Below are 27,796 nucleotides of genomic sequence, written 5' to 3'. Positions count from 1 at the left end.
ACCCATTCGGAGTCTGGTATGCCGCGAGATGCTTCAGCTATGGAATCTGCGGATGTCTATACCTTAGATGGGTCCGGAGCCGCTTCTGAGGGTGTATTCAGGCCTACGGACTTGCATATTAAACCAACGCCTCCTTCTTCTTTTAGGCCTAAATCTAGAACCATGCATAAAAAAACAACAATTTGTTGATTGTATACAATCAATTTCAGAATTGTTCGTAGTATGCCTTCCACATGATTTGATGTAGGTACTGTGTGACTTTGTTTTTGTTTTGGTACGTCTTATGTCAACCTCACAGACTTGCTCAAACATAGACAACGGGGTGAAGAGGAGGATTATACGTACTGGGTACATGCAGTGGATTAAGTACATCAGTGTAAGCCCCCCCCCCCCCCACCCATCATGAGTCTGAAGTTGAGCTTCCTAGTGAAGGTTTTAATATCGATTATAGCCTTCACCAAATCAAATTTGTGGTGTGGAACGTATGTATGTCCCTTAGCCATCAGGTCTGCCATTTCGGGGGTAATAAGGGTGTTAGAGAAATTGTAGACTTTGAAATCACCCAAGGTGTTGGTACTGATGACTGGACCTTGTTGCCCCTGGTCCTCATTCATGCCATTAAAAGATACAGGAGACAAGACCACTACATCGCTGGACACTTCCTCTTGTGTAATAGGAGATAAATAATTAAGTGTCAATACTGCTAATGGTTGGTCCTCCTCTGGTTCGTTTGATTCGACCATTGACGTTGGGTTTTGGGTCTTGCTCCTAAAAAATTCTCCTGTGAGTTGACATTGTTGTTACAGTTAGTGTTATTTCTATTCAGTAACCTCTCACTCCTACATAGCTCTACCAAGGGCATACATTCATTAGTCGAAGTAGGATCTTCCTGAATGATGTTATCAAAGTTGTCATTTGCAATAACAGTTTCACCTGCGTGGTGGGGAACATTGTAATTTGGCCTAGTAATGTAGGATCGGGTGTTAGGCTTTCGAACCTGCCCTGAAGGGGGATTAGGATAAGCTAACCCTTCCCTATAGGCTTTTGAGTCCCTTTCCAATTTTTTAACTTTCACTGATTTTAGTTTCGCTAGATAACTGTCTATACTACTAAACAGTCTAATGTAATCAAACCTAAACCGGTCAAAAGCCACATCAGCCTTTATAACATTATCCAAGGCATTAGCTTCTAAATTAAGCTCATCAACCTGTATTGAGTAGTATTTAATCATAACGTTAAGTAGCTCGAACCCATGCCTGTCGTACATAGAAATCAATTCCTGATGAAAAACAGAATTGGTAGCAACCCAGTCGGATATTGAAAATGCCTTAGGCCCTTTGGCACAATCTTCCGAGCTAAACATTCATTAAAATAAGCAATTTCAAGTTGTAACTTTTTAATTTTAAGCATGATGTTGTCCAAAGTTTTTAATTTACTGGAAATGTCAGGTTCAGCAACAGTACATTGGGAGGGTACTGTTATTAATTCAGGCTTAAATGTTGGATTGACACAGATCCAGTTAGCTAAATCTGGGCAGTTTGTAAAATTATTACTCACCGATGTCGGTAAATTAGTAGTCCCTGCAACTGCAAGATTAGAACCAGAACCTTCGTGTTGACAATTCACATTAGACACGAAGTTGGGACTGAATCCTTCCTGCTGGTTACTGTTGACAATGTTGTCCACGAGCGGTCGGCTACTGTCAGTTATTACAGCCCTTGAGTGTTTATTCAAAGAGCTCTTAGTCCTGACATCAAAAGCCGGTAAATGTGGTAATGTTTCATTCATAAGTTGAGAAGAACACTGACGATTAGAAGATAGATCCAAAACGTTGTTCTGCTGATTCGCGTTACATCCTAACACCGGAGTTCTCCTCTGCCCTTCATTGTGAATGACAACCGAACTTGCTGGTTGCAGGTTAACGTCCGACTCAGGAGCCGGAATTCTCCTCTGCCTTCCTGCGTCGTCTTCAGTCCTCCCCACAGTTACGGGACCTGTAGCCAAAACACCATTGTCAGGAGTGGTGTACTCGCGGTAGACCGGGTTAGGTCCAACATCCGTTGTTGGTGAAGATGTAATATTCCTCGATGGAGCATATGTACAAACGCCAACTGGAACACCGTTGTTAATAATCATACTGCTGGCCGGTAATTCGAATGTTCCATGCAACGGTGTACAGTTAGTTGCGTGATCAGTTCTTAAATACAAATTAGACTTAGCGCCTTGCGCTTTTTCCAACAGGTCGATTCTACATAAAATAGAATCAATTTTACTAAGTAGCAAGTCCAAAAGCTCCAATCCTCGATGGAGCATATGTACAAATGCCAACTGGAACACCGTTGTTAATAATCATACTGCTGGCCGGTAATTTGAATGTTCCATGCAACGGTGTACAGTTAGTTGTGTGATCAGTTCTTAAATACAAATTAGACTTGGTGCCTTGCGCTTTTTCCAACAGGTCGATTCTACATAAAATAGAATCAATTTTACTAAGTAGCAAGTCCAAATGCATGCATAAAAAAACAACGCCCAGGCAACATGCTCAGGCCTCTATGCCTAAAAAACAAATAAGAATGGCCGAAGATCTTATAATTCTAATCAGGGGAAGCCAGCCCCCCCCCCCCCTTTCTAAGAGACCTAGGACTGAAGTTGTTTATGATTCTTCTGACTAGGATTCTGATTTTTCTGATTCTTCTGATGATCTGGATTTGCCATTATCTACTTATGAGGATTCTGATGCAGAGGACTCTATTCCCTCTGCTTCCCCTCCAGAGGATTTTTTTTTTTTGGTGAAACCTTACAAACTCTTAAGGGAGCATTTCCACTGGGAAAGCCAGGATTTTTCAGATTCAAAAAAGAGGCGTAGGGATTTCTTACTCCTGCCTCATCACAGGCCTTTTGTTATTCCTCCTGTACTAGACATTTTGTTGATGATGCTTTCTCTGAATCTAGTTTGGCCCCTGATTCTTTGCCTCCTGCTCCCAGAAAACCTGACGGATATTACAGGGTTCCAGATTATCACAAGTTCCTTTTTAAAAATCCTATTGCGGATCCAGAGACTATTTCACCGGGACCCAAGGGCATTAAGGCTTCTACTACTAAAAATCCTACCCCTTCTGATAGAGACTCCAGGGCGCTGGATAGATGGGGTAAGAAGGTTTACACTTCTGCAACCTTGGCCATTAGGGCTTTAAACTGCCAGTTTTATATGTTAAAGTATCAACAATATGGTATTGGATTGCTTAAACAAAAAATGATGTTGATTCCTGACTGTGTGGAAAATAAAGAATTACAGGATTAATGCATTCTGCTGAACAGGTTGGAAAACATACTTTGCAATGTGGATTTGATTCTTTAGGGGCCTCTTGCAGGGCTGCTGTTACTGGGTCTGTGCTCAGAAGGCATGCTTGGCTCAAGGAGCAATCTTTACCTGATCATGTTAAAGCTAAATTGTTGGATGCTCCTTTAAACCTCATGTTTGGCACCAAGGCTGAGGAAGTTCTTAAAAAAAATGGAAGATAAAGTAAATCTATGCAACCTGGTAAAGATTTCTTACAAGTTCAGCCTCCTAGATTTAGTAGGCACTGGCCCTCTAAGAATTGGTCCTTTCCAGCTCCTTCCAGGTCTTCTCAAGCCAAACCCAGACATAGCAGAAAACCCAGGTTTCAGTCCCAAGGGACACACAAGACTAAGCAATGGGGGGTTTCCGCTCCCAAATCAGGGAGTAGTAAGACTCCCCTCTATGGAAAACAGTCTCAATGACTTGCTTCTAAAACTTCCAAGCACTTCCCAACTGAATGCTCCTTTAGGCGGAAGGATTGGTCTGCAGGCCAAAAACTGGGAACTCATTACCCAGGACAAATGGGTTTTAAATATAATGTCCCAAGGATACAGATTTAACTTCCACACCTTACCAACACCAAACAGGTGGCCAGATCTACCCTTAAATCAGTGGGCAGAGGCTCAAAAACAAGTACTCTCTCTCTCAAGCATGGGGGCTACTCAGTTGGTACCAGAAGAGGAAAAGGGACAAGGGTTCTATTCAAGACTTTTCCTGGTACCCAGAAAAAGAAATGCATGATGTCCTATCATGGACCTTTCTACTCTAAATACCTTTTTGGTGATTCCAAATTTCAAGAAGCTGACTCTTCACCAGCTGCTTCATATGCTATGCAAAGATGCATGGTTGGCAACACTAGACTTAAAAGAAGCATACCTGCACATCCCTGTCAGGGAGTCCTGCAGAAGATACCTGTGCTTCAAAGCAGGCTACGTGCACTATCAGTTCTCTGCACTGCCCTTTGGCTTATCTACTGCGCCCAGGGTATTCACAAAGTGCCTAGCTCCAGTCATTGCATTCTGTCGGCAAAGAAATATTCAGATATACCCATACCGGGACGATTGTTGAATTCAGGCAGAAAGCCAGGACATACTTTTGAAACATCTGGCCGTTGTTCAAAGGGTACTGACTTGTCTGGTTACACCATAAACAAAAAGAAGTCACACCTGGTGCCCTGTCAACAAATTATATTCCTGGGAGCAAGCTTGAATACAACTGCCCAGATGGCTTTCCTCATGCCAGAGAAACGGATTCATTTGACAACCTACTTCAAACAAGTGGCCACAAAAACCCAGTTATCTGCAAGGCAAATTCTGCAAGCCTTGGGGTTCATGGCTTCCTGCATTCTTCTAATTCCATATGCAAGGCTGCATATGAGGAAACTGCAGTGGTATCTCAAAAGCCTGTGGTGTCAACATTCACAGGATCTGGAAGCAATTTTTGCTATCATACCTTGCCTACGCCTAGAATTCCTTTGGTGGGCAGAGCCCTGCCACCAAAACAAGGGACTACCATTCACACTACCCCCTGCCGGCCAAACCTTAACAACAGATGCATCAGACTATGCATGGGGGGGCCCACCTGGCAGGGAGGCGCATTCAGGGCAAATGGAACCCAAGTCAAATACACCTGCATATCAATCAAAAAGAAATGTTAGCTGTACAGAATGCTCTGACAGCCTTCAAGGACCACATTCTTCCAGGACAATTAATGATAAAGACAGACAACACCACTGTTATGTGGTACATAAGCAGGGGGGGTACATATTCTTACCCTCTCTGCAGACTAGCCATGGCATTGCGGAACACAGCCCTGAGCTATCAAGTCCATCTACAAGCTCAATTCCTGCCAGGAAAACTAAATGCACTGGCAGAGGAACTAAGCAGAAACCTCATGGACCCACACGAGTGGAAACTGGAGCCAAGGATTTTCAACATGTTGACAAGCAAATGGGGGACCCCAGATATAGACCTGTTTGCCTCCCCCCAAAACTACCAGTTGGACAAATTTTGCACAAGGACTCCCCACAGACAAGCTTGGAAAGTGGATGCTCTGTCCTTCAGCTGGAAAAAACTATCAGTTTATGCCTTTCCCCCTCAGCCTCTGCTCTCCAAGTACTACTAAAGTTCAAACAGGACAAACCAAGGACGATTTTGATTGCATCAGACTGGCCATGCCAACACTAGTACTCCCTCTTGCGCAGTGTGTCACTTCTGGCCCCATGGCACCTGCCTCAGACTCCTACTATAGTCTCAGCAGGAGAACCAAATTCTGCACCCTCAACTTCAAACACTGAATCTAGCAGCCTGATTAATTACATAATTTCTCCTTTACCATCCCTCAGTAAACCAGTGATGGATATCATTTTAGAGGCAAGGAGGCCTAGTACTAGAAAGTCTTACGCTGAAAAATGGAAAAGATTACGTGCCTGGAATCAATCTCAAGGGATGAGCACAACAGTGCCCAATTTACCTCATATTTTACAATACTTAACTGAGATGATTCATAAGGGCCTGTCTTTCTCCTCCATCAAAATTCATGTCTCAGCCATCTCAGCTCATTATAACACAGAACCACCCCTCTTCTCTCATCCACTGCTTAAGCAGTTCCTCAGAGGGGCCAAGAATCTACGACCACCCAGGAGAGCTCCAACTCCAGCCTGGGACCTCAACTTTGTATTGGAAAAGCTCATCCTTCCACTTTCGAGCCAGCTGTCACTGCGGACTTAAAATTCCTTTCTTGGAAAACAGCTTTCCTTTTAGCAATCACTTCAGTAAGAAGGGTATCTGAATTACAGGCCCTCATGGCAGTGGAGCCTTTCATCATCTTTCATGCGGACAGGGTGTCCCTCAGGACCAATCTCTCCTTCATGCCCAAGGTGGTATCCAGTGTGGCCCTTAATCATTCCCTACATTTGCCAACTGTCTTACCTAATCCACAGAACAAAGGGGAACAGATTCTGCACTCTTTAGACGTGTACAGACAACTTAGATTCTACTTGGACAGAACTAAACCTCAAAGGATATCTAATCGACTGCTGGTGGCATTTGCTGCAGGGGCAGAGGGGAAGGCTATTTCAAAGCAAACCATTTCCAAATGGATAGACCATTGCATTCATTTCTGCTACAAACACTATGGAAAACCTATCCCACAGGGGATCAGACCCCACTCTACCAGGGCTGCATCTACCTCTACAGCTTTTCTCAGAGGCGTCCCTACCAGGGACATCCTAGAAGCTGCTACATGGAGTTCTGTACATACTTTCACCAGGCATTACCATCTGCCACTTTTCTCTAAATCCAGAGCTGGCTTTGCCACTGCAGTCTTGCTGGGCCTTTTAGTAGGTCCTAATTCCATTTAAATTCCTCCTCCCATCCTTAGCTTTGGGAATCTACCCAAAAGTGATGACTGCAACAGTGAAACACGAAGAACATAGTACAGTTGTGTACACTTACCATAAATGTAGATGTTCGAGTGTATTCTCTGTTCCAGTCCTGGTTACCCTCCCTCAAGGCCCCTTCTTATTTTGGATATACCTCTACTTTCCTTTGCTATCTTTAAAAGCTTTTTGGGTGTATTTGCTTTTTTGTTGGAGGTATAACCATGTATATTTATAGATTTAATTGCTTCCCATTATGGGGGCACCTGACATCTGGGGCAAGAAAAACTGATGTAATGGCATCGGCTGCATGTTTTATACCACTGACGACCTGACGTCATGGACGAAGGGATAGCAACCGACGCAGGACCCAAGACTTTGTTAATCAGGCCGACTGCAAGCAGATAACCCAAAAGTGATGACTGCAACAGTGAATACACTCAAACATCTACATTTATTGTAAGTGTACACAACTGTACTTTCCACAGGGCAGTCCACTCATGCTGATCATGGGCTGTCCTGCCAAGCAAAACCTGGTAGTGCTGTACCAGGTGGTTGATGATGACCTAATTTCCATCCGCTGAATACACAGGTAACCTGCTGTGTGACATCTTGCCTGAAAGACATAGATGGAAACAGGCCTGAGCAACTCATATGGCAAGGTTACCACAGTTTGTAATACACATCTCTGTCACCCCCATACCATATCAGCTTTCACAGACTGTACACACAATTCATTAGGTATGGCTACAGCTTAACTACTGTTTGGACAGATTGTGTATTGTACCACAACTTCTGCTATGTGATTGTAGCCATGTGTGGACACTGTCATTGCTGGCCTGTTACAGACTATTCACTTACATGCCATTGTCAGGGCCACTGTGGTCACATATATGACTGCTCTGAGGTTGCTGCACATCTGACAGTCTGTGTTAATGGGGAGATCTATGCATGCTGTCGGACATGTACCGGCATTGTGTAGACTATTACCACCAACAAATGTTCTATAACAGTGACACAATAACATGTTTATGTTCTATTGGCCAGCTGATCCACCTCTCCACACCCATCTGACCATGATACCTGGCCACATATGTGTGTGCCAACCTGGGGCCTCCTCGTGTACTGCTACAGCAATACCATCAGGTGGAACCACCCAGTGGATGTTGCCCCTCTCCTCAGGGTGCACACCAACATGTTCCTGTCCCCTGAGCTCAGGTCTAGGGTCTGTTCCATACCAGGCTCCACAGACATGAGGGAAGTTCTACATCAGTCTGAGGCACCCAGTACATATTCACATGGCTAACATGCTCCTACTGCTCAGCCTCCACACCAGGCACCTTCAGGACGTGGACTGCTGCTGTGAGTGGCAGTTGGTGGGAGCCTTTTTCCCATTGTGCCCATATTGGGGACCATGGGCCATCCACATCACAGACCATACACACCATCCACGGTGTTTACCCACCACGTGTCACATACCACCCCTGTAGACTATCCTCTGTATCCACCAATCCTGACCACCTCCACGTGTGTATCTGCCATACTTCTCCATATTCCCATTGCATGCTTTACAGACGGGGGCAATGTGGTGCTAAGAAAGGACTAACATGTGACATACCTGTCCATGGTGCACACGCTGCCAGTTGTAGATATCTGTGTGTATTGCAGTGTGTGCTGCTGCCTCGCACATAGCACACACCACTGTGATAGTGGTATAGGGGACGTGTTTACATACATATATGTTTGTGTGTGTACATATGTAGACGTGCATATAGGTATATATATATATATATATATGTGTAGATATGCGATTTCATATATATGTGCACATATATATGTCTACACATGGGTATATGTATATTTCTGGACATACATGCTGATATACATGTATCCTTATATGTTATATATGTGACATATGTACACATATGCATACCTATATGTGGGGTACATTCATACATCAGCTCCACAGTCTCACAACACCTTCCTGCACAGCTGCACTGTTCTGGCTTGCTACAACACAGACAGGTGCCACATATGGACACGGCCTGAAATTAGTGGGGTATATGTGGGACCTGTTTGCAGGTAACCCTATTACACACCTTTGGCATTCAGGCATGCTACATTACAGATTCACCTGAGTGTCCTGCCAATGGTGGTCTGTGGCTCCCATATGTCCATCATAATGGCATTACTTACATCACCAGCTATTGGCCCCATCATATACATGCTTCCCATTACACAACACACACTATGATGGCTTGCATCTTGTCTGTCAATGCTGACCTGCACAGTTAACAGCTATGGTCCACTACCCACAGGGACAAACACTGTTGTCCATAACAGTTGTTCAGTTGAACGTCATCACAACAACACCTGATGGCACATATAACTCATTCCACATAATCCATCTCATTATGATGGACCAGGTACTACATTCTAATACATGTACATATACTTCACATACCTGTTGTGGGAATGATGTATTTATGAATGGTAGCTGCCTAAATGCCTGCATTTTCAGCTGTTAGTTTGCTAAGCTGTATTTCTTTTTCCGCTTTCGCTTTTACTTTTGCTCCCCCCCCCCCCCTCGAGTGAATGGATTGAGCTGCTTTGAGTAGATTGCAGCCTGGCTTTAGAAGGTGATGCACTTGTTCAGATGATGGCCTCTGCACCAATCAGTGTCCTACACTTGCTAACTGCATGCAGCTTGCTGTGTAGTACTTCCAATTACCACGGTCATGGCAACCACCTACTATAAATCCGTTCATCATGTGGGTGTGATCCCTTTACCTTTTTTGTGTGATGGACATCCTTCTTGTGTGTGGGCATCAATGTTACAGACAGCAGGTAGCAATACCTCTTCCGGGGGAACCGGCACACTCAGGCCAGCTACATATTTGTAGGAGGTGCTAGAACTACAGACAGAGTGTGAGTAGAGTTGTGTTATGCTTTGTATAATACTGGTGTTACAGGGTGTGTGTGTGTACATACTAGTTTACCTTGGAATGCAGTCTGTTTGCATAGCTCTGAACTATGGGCCTGTCCTCTTGGTAGCCAGAGATGTGCCTATCATGTTTTGTCTGTCCACCACACAGGTCCTGTGTCAAGTATTTCACTGGCAGTGTGTGTGTTGAGTGCTGTCAGTACATGGCTACATCCATTTATGTTTCTAACCCCAATTCCCTGGCTAAGGGTGTGCTGCAGACTATCTTGTAATACCAGGGACTTGCTTAGTGTATGGCAACAGTTTTCCAGATATGGGCCTGTGTTCCAGCCTCTGTCCTCCACCTACATACCAAGTTTTGCACATATTACATGCTGTCAGGGGTTGTTCTGTAGTGGGCTGTGTGTGTCTCACACTGCCATTGCTGCCATCAGTTCACTGATGTTGTGTCCTCCACTCATACGGTGGAGCTGGGGCCGTATATGTGTGGGCTTCCCCTACACAATACATGTGTGTCCTTATGCACGCCAGAGGCCAATGTATGTAACAGTAGTGTATGGCCCTGTATTATTGAGTCTTGGGGGAATGCACCATAAATGACTTAGGCTGTTACAAAATGTGGGTGTATCAGGGGTGAGCTGCCTTAAGGTATCTGGATGTACATTACCATATACTTCACCTATATTTACATTACTCACATAGATTGGGTTAATGCAGGCCTACTGCCTCCTGCCATACAGACTGTTCTGTTTGTCAGTATGCTTGTGATGGTGTCAAGTTATGCCTTGTTATGTAACAGTTACATCCCATTTGGTCAATTGAAGTTTTTACCACCTAGTGATTTTGTACAGAGTTTAGATAGAGGCTGCTGAACTATACTCCTGCATTACATACTGTTGATTGTTTGGTATCCTGCGGCCCAGTCTGTCTTTACTATTGTACAATTTGAAGGCCTTGGCCTGGACAGCAACAGTTGTGAACTTTTCCAGACTACTGTATTAGTATAACTGTTTCACAGTTGCTTTACTCTGTTTATATTGATGTCAGTGTCTGAACAGCTATATGACATGGCATATAGAACTGTAGTAGTACACAAACAAAGGTTTTCCATTTCTGCAAACCTGTGTGTGGTGGTCTTTCCTATGGACTCTCTGTGGGTATATGTTGCAGGCATCGATTGTCATTTGTATGGGTGGCCCATACAGTGTCCGGTTGTTCAGTGTGCGCCTTCCACTTATGTATCTTACTGTACATATCTCTGCTTGTGTATGTGTAGTCACATGTATATCTATATATATATATATATATATATATATATATATATATATATATATATATATATATATGTATATATATGTATATATATATATGTATATATATATATATATATATATATATATATATATATATATACACACACACACACACACACACACACACACACACACATATATATATATATAAAACCAGCTTGGTGGACCCCTGCCATAAACAAGCTATACAATAGGAGGAGGAAACTAGTACAGAAAAGAGTAAAATCCCAAAAAGGCAAGACATCCCTTATCAGTATCAGCAAGAAACGATGATCCCTCATAAAATCATCCAAGGCTAGCTTCAAAAGAAAAATTGCCAATGACTCCAAAGATAACCACAAAGCGTTCTTTAGCTGTGTCAAGAACCTAGGTGGAAACTCTCAGATCTGCTCTGAGTTAGTGCAGAATGGCACAAAATACACTGAACCGACTGATATTGCCAACATTCTGGCAGACAGGTTTAGTGCAAACTTCATCCCCCTCACACCTCCTAAAGGGCCCATAACCATACCAGAAGAATGTAGAGCCCAGGCAGTCACTGACATACAGGTTAAAACAGCCCTATCCAAAGCCAAAAACAAGCTGCAATGGGACTGGACAGTGTCCCAGGCCGTGTCTTACACAAACTGCAAAGCGAACTAACCCCTCACTGAAACACACTGTTCAAACTCAGTTGCTCTACAGGCTACGTACCCATAGAGTGGCCCACAGCAACAGTTATCCCGCTCCACAAAGGTGGAGCCGCACTGGACTCTGGGAACTATCGCCCTATAAGCCTGGCTAGCCTGGTCTGCAAGGGTGTGGAGCGCATCATCATGGAACCCATTAACAGAGACTTTGGGAACCTCCAAACATTGGACCCTACCCAGTTTGGCTTTGTTAAGGGCAGATCATGCCTCCTAAACCTGGTTGACTTCTTTGAGACCGTTACCAAGGCTTTAGACGAGGTAAGGACGTCCACACAGCCTACCTAGACCTCGCAAAGGCTTTCAACACCATTCCCCATTCTGGTATTATAGACAAGCTCACCAGCCTGAACATAAACCCCTACGTCACAAGATGCGTTGCCAGTTGCTCACGGATGGAACCCACATGGTGAGAGTTGCAGGCTGTAGGTCTGACTGTAAACCGGTTACAAGTGTCTTCCCCCAGGGCTCAGTCCTGGGACCCCTCCTGTTCGGTGTATACTTCTCAGAGGTACAGGCAAGCACAGGAGGACTATGGCTGACCAAGTTCGGAAACAACTGCAAACTGGGGGTCATAATTGACTCTCCAGCTGATGCATACATCCTCCAGAAGGGTCTCGCTGAGACAGATACCTGGTGTCAAAATCATGGCCTCAAGCTAAATGCCAAAAAGTGCATAATCATCCCCTTTGGAAAAAACAAAGTACCCGCGAACTACCACATACGTGGTATTCCCCCTAAATACAGAAGATGTATTAAGGGATCTGGGGACCCAATCTGGGGACCCAAGTAGATAGTAATCTCTCCTTTGATAATCATATTGCCAAGGTGGTTAGAAAATCCTATGTGGCCCACCTAATCACAAAAGGGTACGTATCTAGAACAAAAGAAGTTATTGTGCCCCTCTACTCATCACTCATCAGACCCATCATAGAGTACAACGCCCCATTTGGGATGTACCTTACAAGACACCTGCAACAGCTGGAAAGACCACAGAAGTACCTCACCAAGAGGATTACTGGCCTGAAACAGATACCCTATGCAGCCCAACTGAAGAAACTCCAGCTGTACTCTGTTGCATACCACTTACTCAGAGGTGATCTCTGCCTGACATACAAGGCCATGTCCAACCCAGAATTGATGGACATGCTCCACCTAAAAATAAACAAATCCCCGAGAGCCACACGCTCTAGGGATCTAAACCTCACCACATTGATAAATAGGATATGCTGGAGGGATAGATTCCTGTCTCAGAGACTCCCCATGCTTTGGAACAGTATTCCAATCTACATTAAGTAGAGCCCCTCACTAACACTCTTAAAGAGAAACCTTGACGAGTGGATGGGAAACAGAAAATTTACCCCAGGGATCACTGCATTGGCTCTGCTGGACAGAGGCACAGGGAACTAATGGCTCTGCTGGACAGAGGCACGGGGAACTAATCTAAGGGGGCGGCGAAAACCAACACATTCTGGCTAGGCTTACAGATAGCCTAGTACTTACCTATGAACCTATATATATGTATATATATATATATATATATATATGTATATATATATATATATATATATATATATATATATATATACTTACCTGTGAACCTATACCTATGAACCTATATATATATATATATATATATATATATATATATATATATATATATATATATATACATATAGTACTTACCCATGAACCTATACCTATGAACCTATATATATATATATATATATATATATAGTACTTATGAACCTATATATGTATATCTGTATCTGCATCTATGTGTCTGTATATGTGTCCTGGGGCTGTTGATAGCTTCCACATTTTACATTTCCTATGGGAGCCAGACTGTACTGCATGATATGTTACCAATACCAGCCTGACATCATACAGGTGGGTTGTAGTACTGTTAACATCCTGTGCCCATGCTATTTCAGGTCCTGGTTATGGGACCTGTAACATTTGGTAGTGTATTGCAGGATGGACATGTTTGGCTGTGGGGGGAGGGTATGCTTATTCGTACATCACATATATTTTTGGGGCATCTCAACCCCATTAATGGTGCATGTGGACATATTTGTTTTTGTTAATCTACCATTGCTATCTACAGATGTGTGGCCATATATACTTATATAGATGTATATATCTGCTTACATATATATAACTATGTCGGTATATACCTACATATATATCCGCATACATATATGTAACTTGCTGTGTATATGTAGACGTATAGGTGTAGACATTTATGTAGATGTAGGCATTTCCATGCATATATGTTCATATATATATATATATATATATATATATATATATTTATATATATATATATATATGTTGTATCTGTTTAGATATTAATATATTTACACACACACACATCTAGATGTTGGTATACATTCTCTGTACTGTTGCATGACTGGGCTGGATATTATGTTTCTGAAAACATCAAATTTATGTATATCTGGCATGGCTTAGTGGTCAATCACTTTGACTATGGTGTACAGGGTCCTGGGTTCAAGCCTTGCAGAGGCTGTTTATTTTGTTGCTGGGCAGAACACAGGCCGTCGGATACAGAGTGATTAAGGCACTTTAAAGCAGTTGTAAGCGGGTTTGCGCAAAGGTAAGCACTGCTAACCTATGCTTAATGATGCTTACAGAGAGTTAGCTTCAATATTGCTCCACCTGTGTGCACATTGCTTACTGCCGTGCAAACAGGCTTAAGCCCTTAAACCTGCTTACTAGTGCCTTATTTATTATGATAGTGACACTTCACATATGCATTTCCTGCAGTATTCCAGTTCATAAATATATGTTATTTAGTAGGTTTTGCAACAAAAATATTGGTCATAATGTGCTTTGCCATGGAAAATGGAATGTGCTGCAGTGGGACTCGAACCAGGAATGCCTGCTCGTAAGGTGAATGCTCTGCCCACTACACTATTGCTATGCTGCTTCATTTGCATATATCTTCCTTGTTATCCTCTTCTGCCTTTTAAGCTGCTTTAACTGTAGCTAAGCGATGGACGCACCCCCGCGCACCTATGGTTAGCTTTAATCGGATATTTAAAAAAAAAAAACGGGTTTCTTCATTTTATTTTTATGTACTGTTGCTGTTGTACACACAGGGGAATGTTGGTGGGGATATCCGAACACCTATGAGCGGTCGTGCTCATTCCTTACCCCTTTCTCCTGTTCTACATTGCAGTTGTGTGTTTATTCTGAGAGCTGTGCTCTCAGACACGCCCCCTGCACTCGTACACGCTCCGTGTAAGCCTAGGAGCTCGGGCAGAGCACCTTATTATTATTATGCATGGCTTGCTGCTGTCCTGCTCCTAAACGGGCGTTTCCATGCAGGACTAAGCTAGTCCTGCACTGAAGTTTAGTAAATCTGGGGGATTGTTTTGATTAAGGTGTAGGGAAATGTTTTAAATTTATTTTACCATTTTTGTTAATCATTTTATAGCAGATTTTCAGCTTGATGTGGAAATATTAAATAATAGGGGCTTGGGAGATGTAGATGTTCATTGTGTTACACTGCTGCAGTCATTACACTTGGGTTATCCTGCCGTCAGGCGGTCCTATAGTCGGCCAGAGTTCCAAAGTCTTGGTCCGGCGTCGGTTGCTGTCGCTTCTTCCCTGACGTCAGTGAGCCAGGGGTATATAAGATGCATCCAATGCCATTTTCTTCAGTCTTTCTTGCCGCATGGTGCCCGAAGCAGAAGCAGTTTGCAAGTGCCGGTCGGCCAGCTCCTGAGATTTTCGAAGTCGAATTTCAGATCCAAAGTCTTCAATAAAGCTAAGTACCCCATTGAGGAAACTTTTTTCTTGCCTCAGACCGATGTCAGAAAAAGTTAATAATTGTATTTCTTGTGGGAAGCAAATACCTCATAAGGACTTCGACTCTTACTGTATTTCATGCCTAGGCCCTGATCATGACGTCACTAGTTGTCAGTTTTGTGTTAGATTTAACAAACACACCATAAAAAGACGTTTTGATTTTGCTTTACACTACTTTGGCCAAAGGTTCAATTATACCATGCCGTCGGATCAGCCGACGACCACAATTCCGAAAAAACGCAAAGACAAGGATAAAGACAGGCATCCGATGTCCAAAACCGACGACAGAACCTCTTCTAGGCCAGTCACCGGTTCTCAGTGAGGCGCTTTTGCAGCCCCTGACACCCGCTACCTCAGAGCCACAGGCCGCCTCTGACTCCCACGTGGAGACAACTAGGCCTCTGGAAACTCAAGGTATTGGGCCTACGGAAACTAATCCCTCAGATGGGTCCGGAGACACTGAGCAGGCATCAGCTTCTGAGGGTGTTTTCAGACCTTCACAACTTACCATTAAAGCAACAGCCAAGAAAAAACTACCATTAAAGACAAAGAAGCAAGTACAGCATTCTCCTGGACAGTAGTCCTCCATGCCTAAGAAACAGATGCTTAAAATGGCCAAAGACCTCATTACTCTAATCAGGGGTTCCCATCCCCTCCTGAAAAAAGGTCTAGGCAGGATACTGACTATGATTCCTCTGATCAGGTTTCCATTTCCTCTGATTCCTCTTCAGACCAGAGATACTCTCTACCCCCCTATGAGGACTCTTATGCTGAAGAATCTATCCCTTCAGCCTCTCCTCCTGAGGATTATTCTTTTGGGGAAACTTTACATACCATGAGGGAGCATTTCCATTGGGAAAGTCGGGATTATTCAGAATCCAAGAAAAGACTCAGGGATTTCCTTTTATTGCCTCAGCACAGGCCCCTGGCTATTCCGCCTGTGCTAGATATTGTGGATGATGTGTTCTCTGAATCCAGCTTATCTCCTGATTCTTTGCCCCCTGCACTAGCTAAGCCAGACAGGTATTATAGAGTCCCTGACTCTCACAAGTTTCTTTATAAAAACCCTTCTGCTGATCCAGAAACTATTTCCCAGGGTCCAAAAGGGGTTAAGGCTTCCATTGCAAAAAATCCAGTACCCTCTGACAGAGATTTGAGAGCTTTGGATAGATGGGGGAAGAAAGTTTACACTTCTGCAACTTTAGCAATAAGGGCTTTAAATTGCCAGTTTCACATGCTTAAGTACCAACAATATTTAATGGCTCAGTTAAAACAGAAAATGCTTGCAAGCTCAGAAGCTCCTGACTGTAAAGAAATGCAGGATTTGTTGCATGCAGTTGAACAGGTGGGAAAACATACTCTGCAATGCGGTTTTGATTCTTTAGAGGCCTCTTGTAGAGCCGCAGTTACAGGTTCTGTGATTTGAAGACATGCTTGGTTAAAAGAACAGAGAGTTTACCTGATCATGTTAAGGCAAAATTATTGGATGCTCCTTTACAGCATGATACCTTGTTTGGTGTTAAAGAAAATGGAGGATAAAGCTAAATCTATGCAAACAGTCAAGGATTTCTTACAGGTACAGCCACCTCGATTTAGCAGAAATTGGCCAACAAAGAATTGGTCCTTTCCAGTGTCAGACAGGCCACAGAGAGGCAGATCTCAACCCCAAGGCTCTAACAGACAACGACAGTGGGGCACCTCAATCCCAAAAGGAGGTGAGGACAAGTCTCAACCTTACAGGAAACAGCCCCAATGACTTCCCCCTTCGTACGCCAAGCACTTCCCTTTTGGCAGCCCCTTTAGGGGGAAAACTAGCACTTTTTTCTCAAAACTGGCAAACAATCACCCAAGACAAATGGGTTCTGAATATTGTGTCTCAAGGTTACAGGTTCCACTTTCATGCTTTACCAAGGTTAAAAGGAATGCCAGACCTGCCACAAAATCAATGGGCAGAGGCACAAAAACAAATTTCATCCCTCATGGACATGAGAGCTATTCAAAAAGTACCACAACAGGAACAAGGACAAGGATTTTACTCAAGACTCTTCCTGGTCCCCAGAAAGGACAAGGCCTGGAGGCCCATACTAGACCTTTCAATTCTAACTACTTACCTGGATATTCCAAAATTCAAAATGTTGACATTACAGCAGCTTCTACCCATGCTGGGCAAGAAGGCTTGGCTTGTTACTCTGGACCTCAAAGAGGCATACCTGCAGGTTGGGAGAGTGGCCTAATGGTTAAGGTGTTTGCCTTGCAAGCACAAGGTGCAGGGTTTGAGTCTCACAAGGGATAATTGGCTAGGCTTAAAATGGCTCGCAAGGGCAGTTAGCTTAGTACTAATCTATGAACCTATGTCCCTATCAGACAGAATTGCAGAAGATACCTCAGATTCAAAGCTAGTACAATGCACTACCAAGTCTCTGCAGTGCCCTTTGGCTTATCTACTGCACCCAGGGTCTTTACAAAGTGCCTGGCACCAGTAATTGCATTTTGCAGACAAAAAGGAATTCAGATCTATCCATATCTGGACGACTGTCTCATTCAAGTAGAGACAAAGGACATACTTCTGCAGCATCTGGCGTTTGTAAAAAGGTTGCTAATTTCTCTAGGGTACACAGTAAACAAAAAGAAGTCAAAACTAGTGCCCTCACAACAGATTATATTCCTGGGTGCCAGTTTAAATACAACGGCCCAGATGGCTTATCTCACGCCATACAAACAAGTTCAACTAACTCAATATTTTCAATTACTGGCAAAAAAGTCCCATCTCCCTGCAAGAAAAATTCTGCAGGCCCTGGGATTCATGGCATCCTGCATACTACTAATACCATATGCCAGACTGCATATGAGGAAATTACAATGGTACCTAAAAAGTGTTTGGACTCAACACTCTCACAGTTTAGAAGCAGTAATACCAATGATTCCCTGCCCACAACAGGAATTTCGATGGTGGGCACAGGCATGTCACCTAAACAAGGGTCAGCCTTTTACCCTACCCACAGCCAGGCAGACTCTAACAACAGATGCTTTGGATTACGCCTGGGGAGCACACATGGCAGGAAAATGCATTCAGGGCCAGTGGACCACAGACCAAATGCATCTTCACATCAATCAAAAAGAAATGTTGGCTGTTCAGAATGCCCTAACAGCTTTCAAGGACCTTCTGCATCCAGGACAATTATTTTTAAAGACAGACAACACCACAGTAATGTGGTACATAAACAAGCAAGGGGGCAACTCATTCTTATCCCCTATGCAGGCAAACCATGACCTTGTGGAACATAGCTCTAACTTATCAAGTTCATCTGCAAGCACAATTCCTGCCAGGAAAGAAAAATACTCTGGCAGACGATCTCAGCAGAAATATCATGGACCCTCACGAATGGAAATTGAATCCACAAATCTTCAGCATGGTAACGCAAAAATGGGGATGCCCAGACATAGATCTTTTTGCCTCCTCACTGAATTGCCAACTACAAACATTCTGCACAAGGACTTATCACACACAAGCATGGAAAGTGGATGCTGTCTCCTTCAGCTGGAAAAGCCTAAATGTTTATGCCTTCCCACCACTGCCTCTCATCTCAAAGGTACGCCGAAAAGCCATACAAGAAAAACCACAGATGATCCTGATTGCTCCAGACTGGCCACGCCAGCACTGGTACCCAATGTTAAAGAACTTAGCTCAAGACCCACCATGGATTTTGCCTCAAATTCCACACCTTCTGACTCAACAAAACAATCCGATCCTGCGCGGTCAGCTCAAAACCCTAAACCTGGCTGCATGGCAGATTCATTAGTCAAACAGGCAACACCTCTCTCTAAAGCTGTTATGGATGTCATTTTGGAGGCCAGGAGGCCTAGCACCAGGAAAGCTTATTCAGAAAAATGGAAGAGATTCTGCGCCTGGAGCCAGGCTCAAAGCCTTGACCCTCTTGTCCCAAGCATCCCTCAGATTTTACAGTACTTAACTGAGATGCTGGACAAAGGCCTATCCTTCTCATCAATTAATATCCACGCCTCTGCCATTTCAGCACATTACAACACGGATCCTCCTTTATTCTCTCACCCCTTGCTAAAGCAGTACCTCAGAGGGGCTAAAAACATAAGACCACCCCGGAGAGCACCAACACCAACTTGGGACCTCAATTTCGTTTTGGAAAAACTGACCCTGCCACCTTTTGAGCCAGCCAATACAGCCGATCTAAAAATTTTTATCATGGAAAACAGCTCTGCTCCTGGCAGTAACTTCAGCACGAAGATTCTCAGAGCTACAGGCATTAATGGCAGTGGAACCTTTTATAATTTTTCATCAGGACAGGGTTTCTTTAAGGACAAATCCTACCTTTATGCCAAAGGTGGTATCTAGTGTGGCTCTTAACCAAACCATCCATTTGCCAACTTTTTATCCAAACCCCCAGAATAAAGGGGAGAAACTTTTGCACTCTTTGGACATACACAGGCAGCTGCGCTTCTACTTGGACAAAACAAAAGCTTTCAGGAAAACTGAGCAACTGTTTGTAGCATATGCTGCAGGATCACAGGGCAAGGCTATCTCAAAGCAGACTATATCCAAATGGATAGGACACTGTATTCGTTACTGCTACACACAGCATGGAAAATCAGTCCCTATTAACATCAGGCCACATTCCACCAGGGCAACAGCCACTTCAACAGCCTTTCTCAGAGGAGTACCTACCAAGGAAATTTTGGAGGCTGCAACTTGGAGTTCAGTGCACACCTTTTCCAAGCATTACCACTTGCCTCTTTACTCTAAAATCCAGAGCAGGATTTACCACTGCAGTTCTGCAGGGCCTCATAGCCAATCCTAACTCTTTATAGACCAGCCACCCAACCTTAGCTTTGGGATTCTACCCAAGTGTAATGACTGCAGCAGTGTAACACGATGAACATAGTACAGTTTTGTACCGGCCATAAATGTAGATGTTCGAGTGTTCACACTTCTGCAGTCCAGGTTACCCTCCCTCCATCCCTTCTGAACTAGCTGGACTTATCTATACCTTTCTATCCTATACAACCTTTGAAGTGTATTTGCTTGTAACTGAAGGTATTGTTTTTATTTTCTATGTATATTTTTTACTAGCAATATGTATTGCCTACCTACTTGGGGGCACCTGGCATCTGGGGCAAGAAAAACTGAAGAAAATGGTGTCGGATGCATCTTGTATACCCCTGGCGCACTGACATCAGGGAAGAAGCGACAGCAACCGACGCCAGACCAAGACTTTGGAACTCTGGCCGACTACAGGACCGCCTGACGGCAGGATAACCCAAGTATAATGACTGTAGCAGTGTGAACACTCGAACATCTACATTTATGGTAGGTACAAAACTGTACTTTTCCACAGCTGAGCAACCATCAGTAGTTGAAGCGCGCACGTGTGTGTGTGTGGAATGACTTGGCAGCTTCTGACTTCGTTGAGCATGCCGTTAAGTTGTTCAGAGAATGCTGTTAAACTAGTATTAGAAATACCCGTGTAGCCCCATGGGTGACAGCTTCACTGCATTTAGTGTCACCTCTGATGTGGTGAATATTCGGCTTGATCAGTAACAACAAAACCAGATAGTTGGTAGGCATGGGAGACTTGAAGAAAAATGCATGAGAGACTTGAAGAAAAATAAAACAAAACCTCCTTCCTTCTCACTTTTCCTTATTATAAAATGACATGAACAGCAAGCAGAAATTCTGCATTTCTAGCTTTGTAATTCCTTCCTTGTAAAAACATTCTAGGTGCTGCATTTTCCTCTTACGTTCCAAAGGCATGCTATGCTATTAAAGAGAATTGGTGGTCCTGTGAATTGTCTGTAGGTGTGCAGTAGCATGTGTATGTCCTGAGACTGGCTGTCTAACCCAGGATTAGGTCTTTGCAACTTTGTGAATTCCAGTTTCAGATATGTGAAAATGTTATAACCTTTAGTCATTGTTTTGGGGGGAGGTGATGGCTGCTGAGTTCTTTGTTAAATGGTATTTTATCAGCCTTAAATGCTGAGTCTCTTTCTATGCCACGGTGTTTGTCTTCTGTTGATTCTTAAGCAGTTTTTATGCAAAGATCAATGCCCTTTATATTTTGTTGGATTCTCCTTGTTATTGTCATATTATTTGGCTATTTTACATCTTATTTGTACCACTGACAGCTAATAATTATTCATTTGTGTGTGTGTGTGTGTGTGTGTGTGTGTGTGTGTGTGTGTGTGTGTGTGTGTGTGTGTGTGTGTATGCGCTTGCTTGTGTGTGTAGGCAGAAACAAGAACCTCACTTTTCTGATGCAGAAATTTTGTTCAGCCAGTTTGCTGTGATAAACTGACAGTTTCTTAAAAGATCAGTGAGATGTGTTTACTTAATTGGATTTCTGTGCTGATCGCCAAGGATCCTTGTCAGCCACAGCATGAATCCTCAGGAAGGCATGCGTTCGTTAACTGCTGATTTGCACAAATAATGAAAAGACATTCTAGCCATAGTTGATCGTATGCTGCAAGTGTTTACACAGATGCAGGTAGCTAGCTAGCTGTATTTGGCTGTACACTAACTAGTAATGACATACAATTCATTTAAAGTAAAACTGGTTATATTTGTACTTGTGGGCATGTTTGCCATGGTATTTATCACATGATACTTTACAGCAGTTTTATTTCCCATATTTGTAATATTTGCAGTCTTTATCTGTCATTGTCCTGAGGCAAATGTGGCTGTCGTCTTGCCATCCCCAATGGACGTTGAATTTCTGTGACTGCCGTACTCTTTTGAAGGGGTGGCCCAGTTGCAGACAGTCCTACTGCAGTTGATATAAATTATTAAAAGCTACATTAATACTGCAACTGACATTAGTTCTTTAAAAAAGTGAGTAGGGTGTACCCTTAAGTACAAGCATTATTTAACTACTGTGCTTTTCTTCTGATTTTTAGGTCTCTCATACCCAAGTCACACAGTGGGTTTTACACCACCAGCAACTCTAACAAGAGCTGGAGTATCATACTATAACTCTACAGGTCTTCATGTACAGCATATGGGACCTTCACACGGTATCCCAGTAAGTATTTTAAAACTAGTAAAATAGTACTAATTTGTTCATGTGAAGATATTGCACCTCTGTTATGGGGGGGGGGGGGGCATATGAATGACTTTTCTTACTAGACTACTGGTAAGCTGATGTATGTTAATTTTTTATTCATACATTTAAAACAGTCTGGCACTTAAACTTTTGTCCAAGGAAATGTGAATGTAGAAGGTGCTCATTAGCACCACATGTGATCTAGCACTCCATAGAAAATAGAGAGAGAGTGATCCAGACATACAACCATCTGAACAACTAAAACCAAGGTGAAACCAGTATAGTGACCAGAAAAGTTAGAGTTGACATTATTATTGTACAAAAACCAAGATTGAGCGCTTTCTTCCCTCAATACGGGACTTCTTCAGAACAACTTTTTACAAAAACCCAGCCCTTATACATTAAAACACAAATTACATTAATTACATTCATTATTCAATCAATTACCACAATTAAAACCCATATACTACATATATACTTAAAAGATTAACCAAAAATTCTTAAATAAAACAATTAACCTAAAATATTTCTTAACTTTAATACACTAGAAATGCTAACATTCTCATTAATACATGGATACTGTGTTGCATTCAACCGCAACTGCCATTTTAATTCACATATATCCAAGTGCACATCTAAACATCTTCCTTGAGAATCCTTTACCAATTGCTGTACTACCAAAAACTTAAAACCATGGTCTTTATGTTCCTGAATATGCCTACTTAAGGCATTAGTAATTTTCCTATTTTTAATATCTAGTAAATGTTCAGCAATTCTTGTCTTTAAAATGTCTTCTTGTTTTTCCTATATAAAATATTGGGCACTTCTGGCACTTTGCCATATAAACAACATTTTTACTACAGCAATTGATATGCCCCTTTAAAAAAAATGCAACTACCATTCAAATTAAAACTGTCTTTTGTTTCCAATGTTGGTGCAATACATACACATCCCACATTTATAATTTCCTACTGGTCTATTATTGTGAATTTCATCCATTTTACTACACATTTCTAAAATGTTTTTGAATGATCTCTCTCTCCTATAAACAATTAATGGTGACTTACCCACTTTTTGGGCCACATTTTGGTCAAAATGCAAAATGTCCCAATTGTACTTAATAATATTAGAAGCTTCTTTGGAATCCATATTAAATGTGGTAATAAAAAAGCCTACATCATTCCTTTCCTTTATTTCTATACGTACAGTGGATACCACACACACAGTGGATAAACAGAGTGGACTTGGAAATATATTTGGTAGCCTAGGATACCCTTCAACCCAGCCTACAAAGTGATTGGAACCTGAGCATTCGGCTCAGGTAGCTCAAGATTCACAAGTAAGTGGCACAACTAATTCTATGAAGAAAGCATTTGGTGATGGTACAAAAGAATTCACATCATGGAAAAACAATGCCTTTGATTTTCGAGTAAATCATGGACATCCTAATACTGGTCAACAACCAAACTTACCTTTAATAGAGAGACTGAAAGTGTTTGAGAAAGATTTGTTGGCATATAAAAAATTGCAAATGGAAAACGTGTATTTGGAGAGAAATATAGAGCTGCAACAAGTTCCGCATGGTTTACACACATGGAAATATCCTAATGGTGCTGAAAACAATCCTGAATTTTTGAGAGATCTACATGAATTGTTTGACCGGACAGGGATAGAATTGATGAAACTTATGATTCAGTACAACACCCAGACATTAGAATCTCTATCTAAGGAATTAGAAGAAAACAATAACTTTATACAAAAGATCTAGTGTTTAATCGTTAAACTATGTTAATGTTGTTGTTTGTCTTTAGGCTTTACCCAGTTAGGGGTCGCCACAGCGGAACTCTAGTCCGCTAATGATTGGCAGTAGATTTTTACAGTGCTGAGTTGCCAGCTCGACGCCCAACCTTCAATGAAGGCACGCCCATTCACGCATGTCTTTCGGAACGCCACTCGATCATGGGGAGGACATGCAGACTCCACACAGAAGGCACTCCCCACACTCCAGCTGAGAATCAAACGGGAGAACCTCTTGCTGTGAGGCAACAACGCTACCGCTGCACCACCACTGATGGTTAAACTATGTTAATATAGTCAGTAAAGTGGATAGTGTATTTAGTGACATTTTTGTTCGAAAAAACCAACAAAATTAAAAGAGATATGAATGCATATTCAAAAGGGAAGGTATATCCACTTTCCCCGGGTTGTCATAGTGACAATGGTGAAGGAACTAATCCTGAGCTGAGAGGTAGTGAGGAAGTGACATCATCACCTGAGCAGCCAAGTGCTCCGGATTGTGCAGAACGCTCCGCATTTGTAATCAATTAAGCCCCCTGTTCCGTATTTTGCAGCTGTGGTTCCACTCTGCAATTTTTGTCAAGTTAGTAAGTTGCATCTAAACTGCGTCTATCTGAATTTTCCAAAACTGGATAGGGACAGGCAGGCTTGCTGAGTTTAATGAAAAGTTGATGGGGAAGACGATCACAGACATCACAGTGCGGGCGTGACTTACCAACCTAGGTAGTAATTTTGAAGTGCGGGACGCATCTTGAAAGTAGAAAAGAAGACAGTGACTCGTTTAAGTAGCTTTTTCATAACTGAACAGCTCCAGATGTTCTTCGTGTTTCACTGTTGCAGTCATTACATTTGGGTAATCTGCTGGCAGGTTACCCTCAGTCGGCCTGAATAATGAAGTCTTGGGTCCCGCGTCGGTTGCTGTCTCCTTTTTTATGACATCAGGTCATCAGGGGTATAAAACATTCAGCCAACGCCATTTTTGCCACACAGTGCCCGAAGCAGAAGCAGTTCGCAAGTGCCGGTCGGCTGACTCCTGAAATTTTCGCATTCGAGTTTCAGAACCGAAGTCTTCAACTAAAGCTAAGTACCCCGTTGGGGAAACTTTTTCTTGCTCCTTACCGATGCCAGTAAAAGTTAATAATTGCATTACTTGTGGGAAGCAAATACCTCATAAGGATTTTCATTTGTACTGTATTCCTTGCCTAGGCCCAGATCATAACGTGCCTTGCTGTCGGTTTTGTGCTAGATTTAACCAATGCACTGTTAAGCGTCGGTATATATTTGCTTCAAAATATTTTGGATCCAGATTTAATTATCCTGAAATGTCGTCGGTTAGCAATCCGACTACTGGAGTTCACAAAAAACGCAAAGAAAAAGGCAGAGACAGACCGTCGAGGTCCAAAACCGACAACGAAGCTTCTCCTAAGCCAGTCGCCGGTACTCAATGCGGTGCTTTCGCAGCCCCTGATACCCGCTACTTTTGAGTTGCAGGCCTCTACTGAGACCCATGTGGAGTCCGGTATGCCGCGAGATTCTCAGGAGTATTGAACCTGTGGATGTCTCTCCCTTGGATGGGTCCAGAGCCGCTGAGCAGGCACCGGCTTCTGAGGGTGTTTTCAGGCCTCAACATTTTTACATAAAACCAACGCCAGCTTCAAAAACAAGATCAAAAACAGTTTCTAAATCTAAAAAAACGACGCATGAGCCACGTGCTCAGGCCCCTATGCCTAAAAAATAGATGATCAAAATGGCTGAGGACTTAATTACCTTGATCAGGGGTTCCCAACCACCCGCTGCTAAGAGGCCTAGGCAAGACACTGATTATGAATCTTCAGATCAGGTTTCTATTTCTTCTGATCAGGAATTTTCTACACCACCCTATGAGGATTCAGATGCAGAAGAATCCATCCCATCTGCATCTCCTGCTAAGGATTATTCTTTTGGAGAAACCTTGCATACTTTAAGGGAACATTTTCATTGGGAGAGTCAGGATTTCTCTGAATCAAAAAAGAGTGTTAGGGATTTCCTACTTCTTCTTCCTCAGCATAGGCCTTTGGCTATACCTCCTGTATTAGACATTGTTGATGATGTGTTTTCGGAATCAAGCATGGTTCCTGATTCCCTACCTCCGGCTCCTAGTAAGCCAGACAGATATTACAGGGTTCCTGACTCCCACAAATTTCTATTCAAAAATCCTGCTGCTGATCCTGAAACTATCTCACAGGGTCCCAAAGGTGTAAAGGCCTCTACAGCCAAAAATCCTACCCCCTCTGATAGAGATTCCAGGGCGCTGGATAGATGGAGAAAGAAGGTTTATACGTCTGCAACCTTGGCAATTAGGGACTTAAACTGCCAGTTTCATATACTTAAATATCAACAGCATGTTATGGGCTTATTGAAACAGAAAATGATGTTGATTTCTGATTGTGTGGAAAATAAAAGAATTATAGGAATTCTTGCATGCCGCAGAACAGGTTGAAAGGCATACTTTGCAATGTCGTTTTGATTCCTTGGAGATCACTTGCAGGGTCGCAGTTACTGGATCAGTGATTAGAAGGCATGCCTGGCTCAAGGAGCAAACTCTGCTTGATCATGTTAAAGCTAAATTGTTGGATGCCCCTTTACAGCATGATACTCTGGTAATAAGGCAGAAGAGGTTTTAAAGAAAATGGAAGACAAAGCTAAATCTATGTAAATTGTAAAATATTTCTTACAAGTGCAGCCACCCAGATTCAGTAGGCACTTGCCTACTAAAAATTGGTCCTTTCCTGTGTCCAACAGAACCTCTTAAGACAAATCCAGGTGCTCAAAAGGCTCTGGATACTAATCACAGGGTTCTTACAGGTCTAAGCAATGGGGTGCCTCCACCTCCAAATCTGGAGGAAACAAAGCACAACCCTACAGTAAGCAGTCTCAATGACTTCCCTCTACCATCACCAAGCACTTATCTTTTGGCAGCCCCCTTGGGGGAAAATTAGCACTTCATGCTCAAAATTGGCAGTTAATTACCCAGGACATGTGGCTATTAAACATAGTATCCCAGGGGTACAGATTTCATTTTCATACTTTGCCAATTCCAAACGGTTGGCCAGATCTGCCACAAAATCAATGGGCAGAGGCTCAGAAACAAGTTACGTTCCTCATGGATATGGGAGCTATTCAACCAGTACCAGAACTGGAAAAAGGACAAGGTTTTTATTCAAGACTATTCCTGGTACCCAGAAAAGACAATGCCTAGTGTCCAATACTGGACTTATCAATTTTGAGCACGTTCCTGGACATTCCAAAATTCAAAATGCTGACCTTACAACAGCTACTGCCTATGCTGGGCAAGAATGCTTGGTTAGTGACTAGACTTAAAAGAGGCATACCTGCATATCCCAATAAGGGAATCGTGCAGAAGATATCTCTGCTTCAAGGCAGGTTTTATGCA

The 27,796-nt window shown here is 42.8% G+C and overlaps 1 protein-coding gene across 1 annotated transcript in view; it reads left to right on the top strand.

Moving 5' to 3' along the window:
* Nucleotides 1-27,796, top strand: part of CCDC6 (coiled-coil domain containing 6) — a 1,452,251-nt gene that overhangs the window by 1,335,796 nt on the left and 88,659 nt on the right. Inside the window, exon 8 of the mRNA XM_044056399.1 lies at nucleotides 22,421-22,545. Coding sequence (XP_043912334.1) covers nucleotides 22,421-22,545 — 125 coding nt within the window. The remainder of the gene's footprint in view (nucleotides 1-22,420; nucleotides 22,546-27,796) is intronic.

Source organism: Protopterus annectens, chromosome 14.part0, assembly GCF_019279795.1.
Source record: "Protopterus annectens isolate FY-2018-M chromosome 14.part0, PAN1.0, whole genome shotgun sequence".
In the NCBI taxonomy this organism is placed as follows: domain Eukaryota; kingdom Metazoa; phylum Chordata; order Ceratodontiformes; family Protopteridae; genus Protopterus; species Protopterus annectens.
This window is presented reverse-complemented; position numbering and strand designations above follow the sequence as displayed.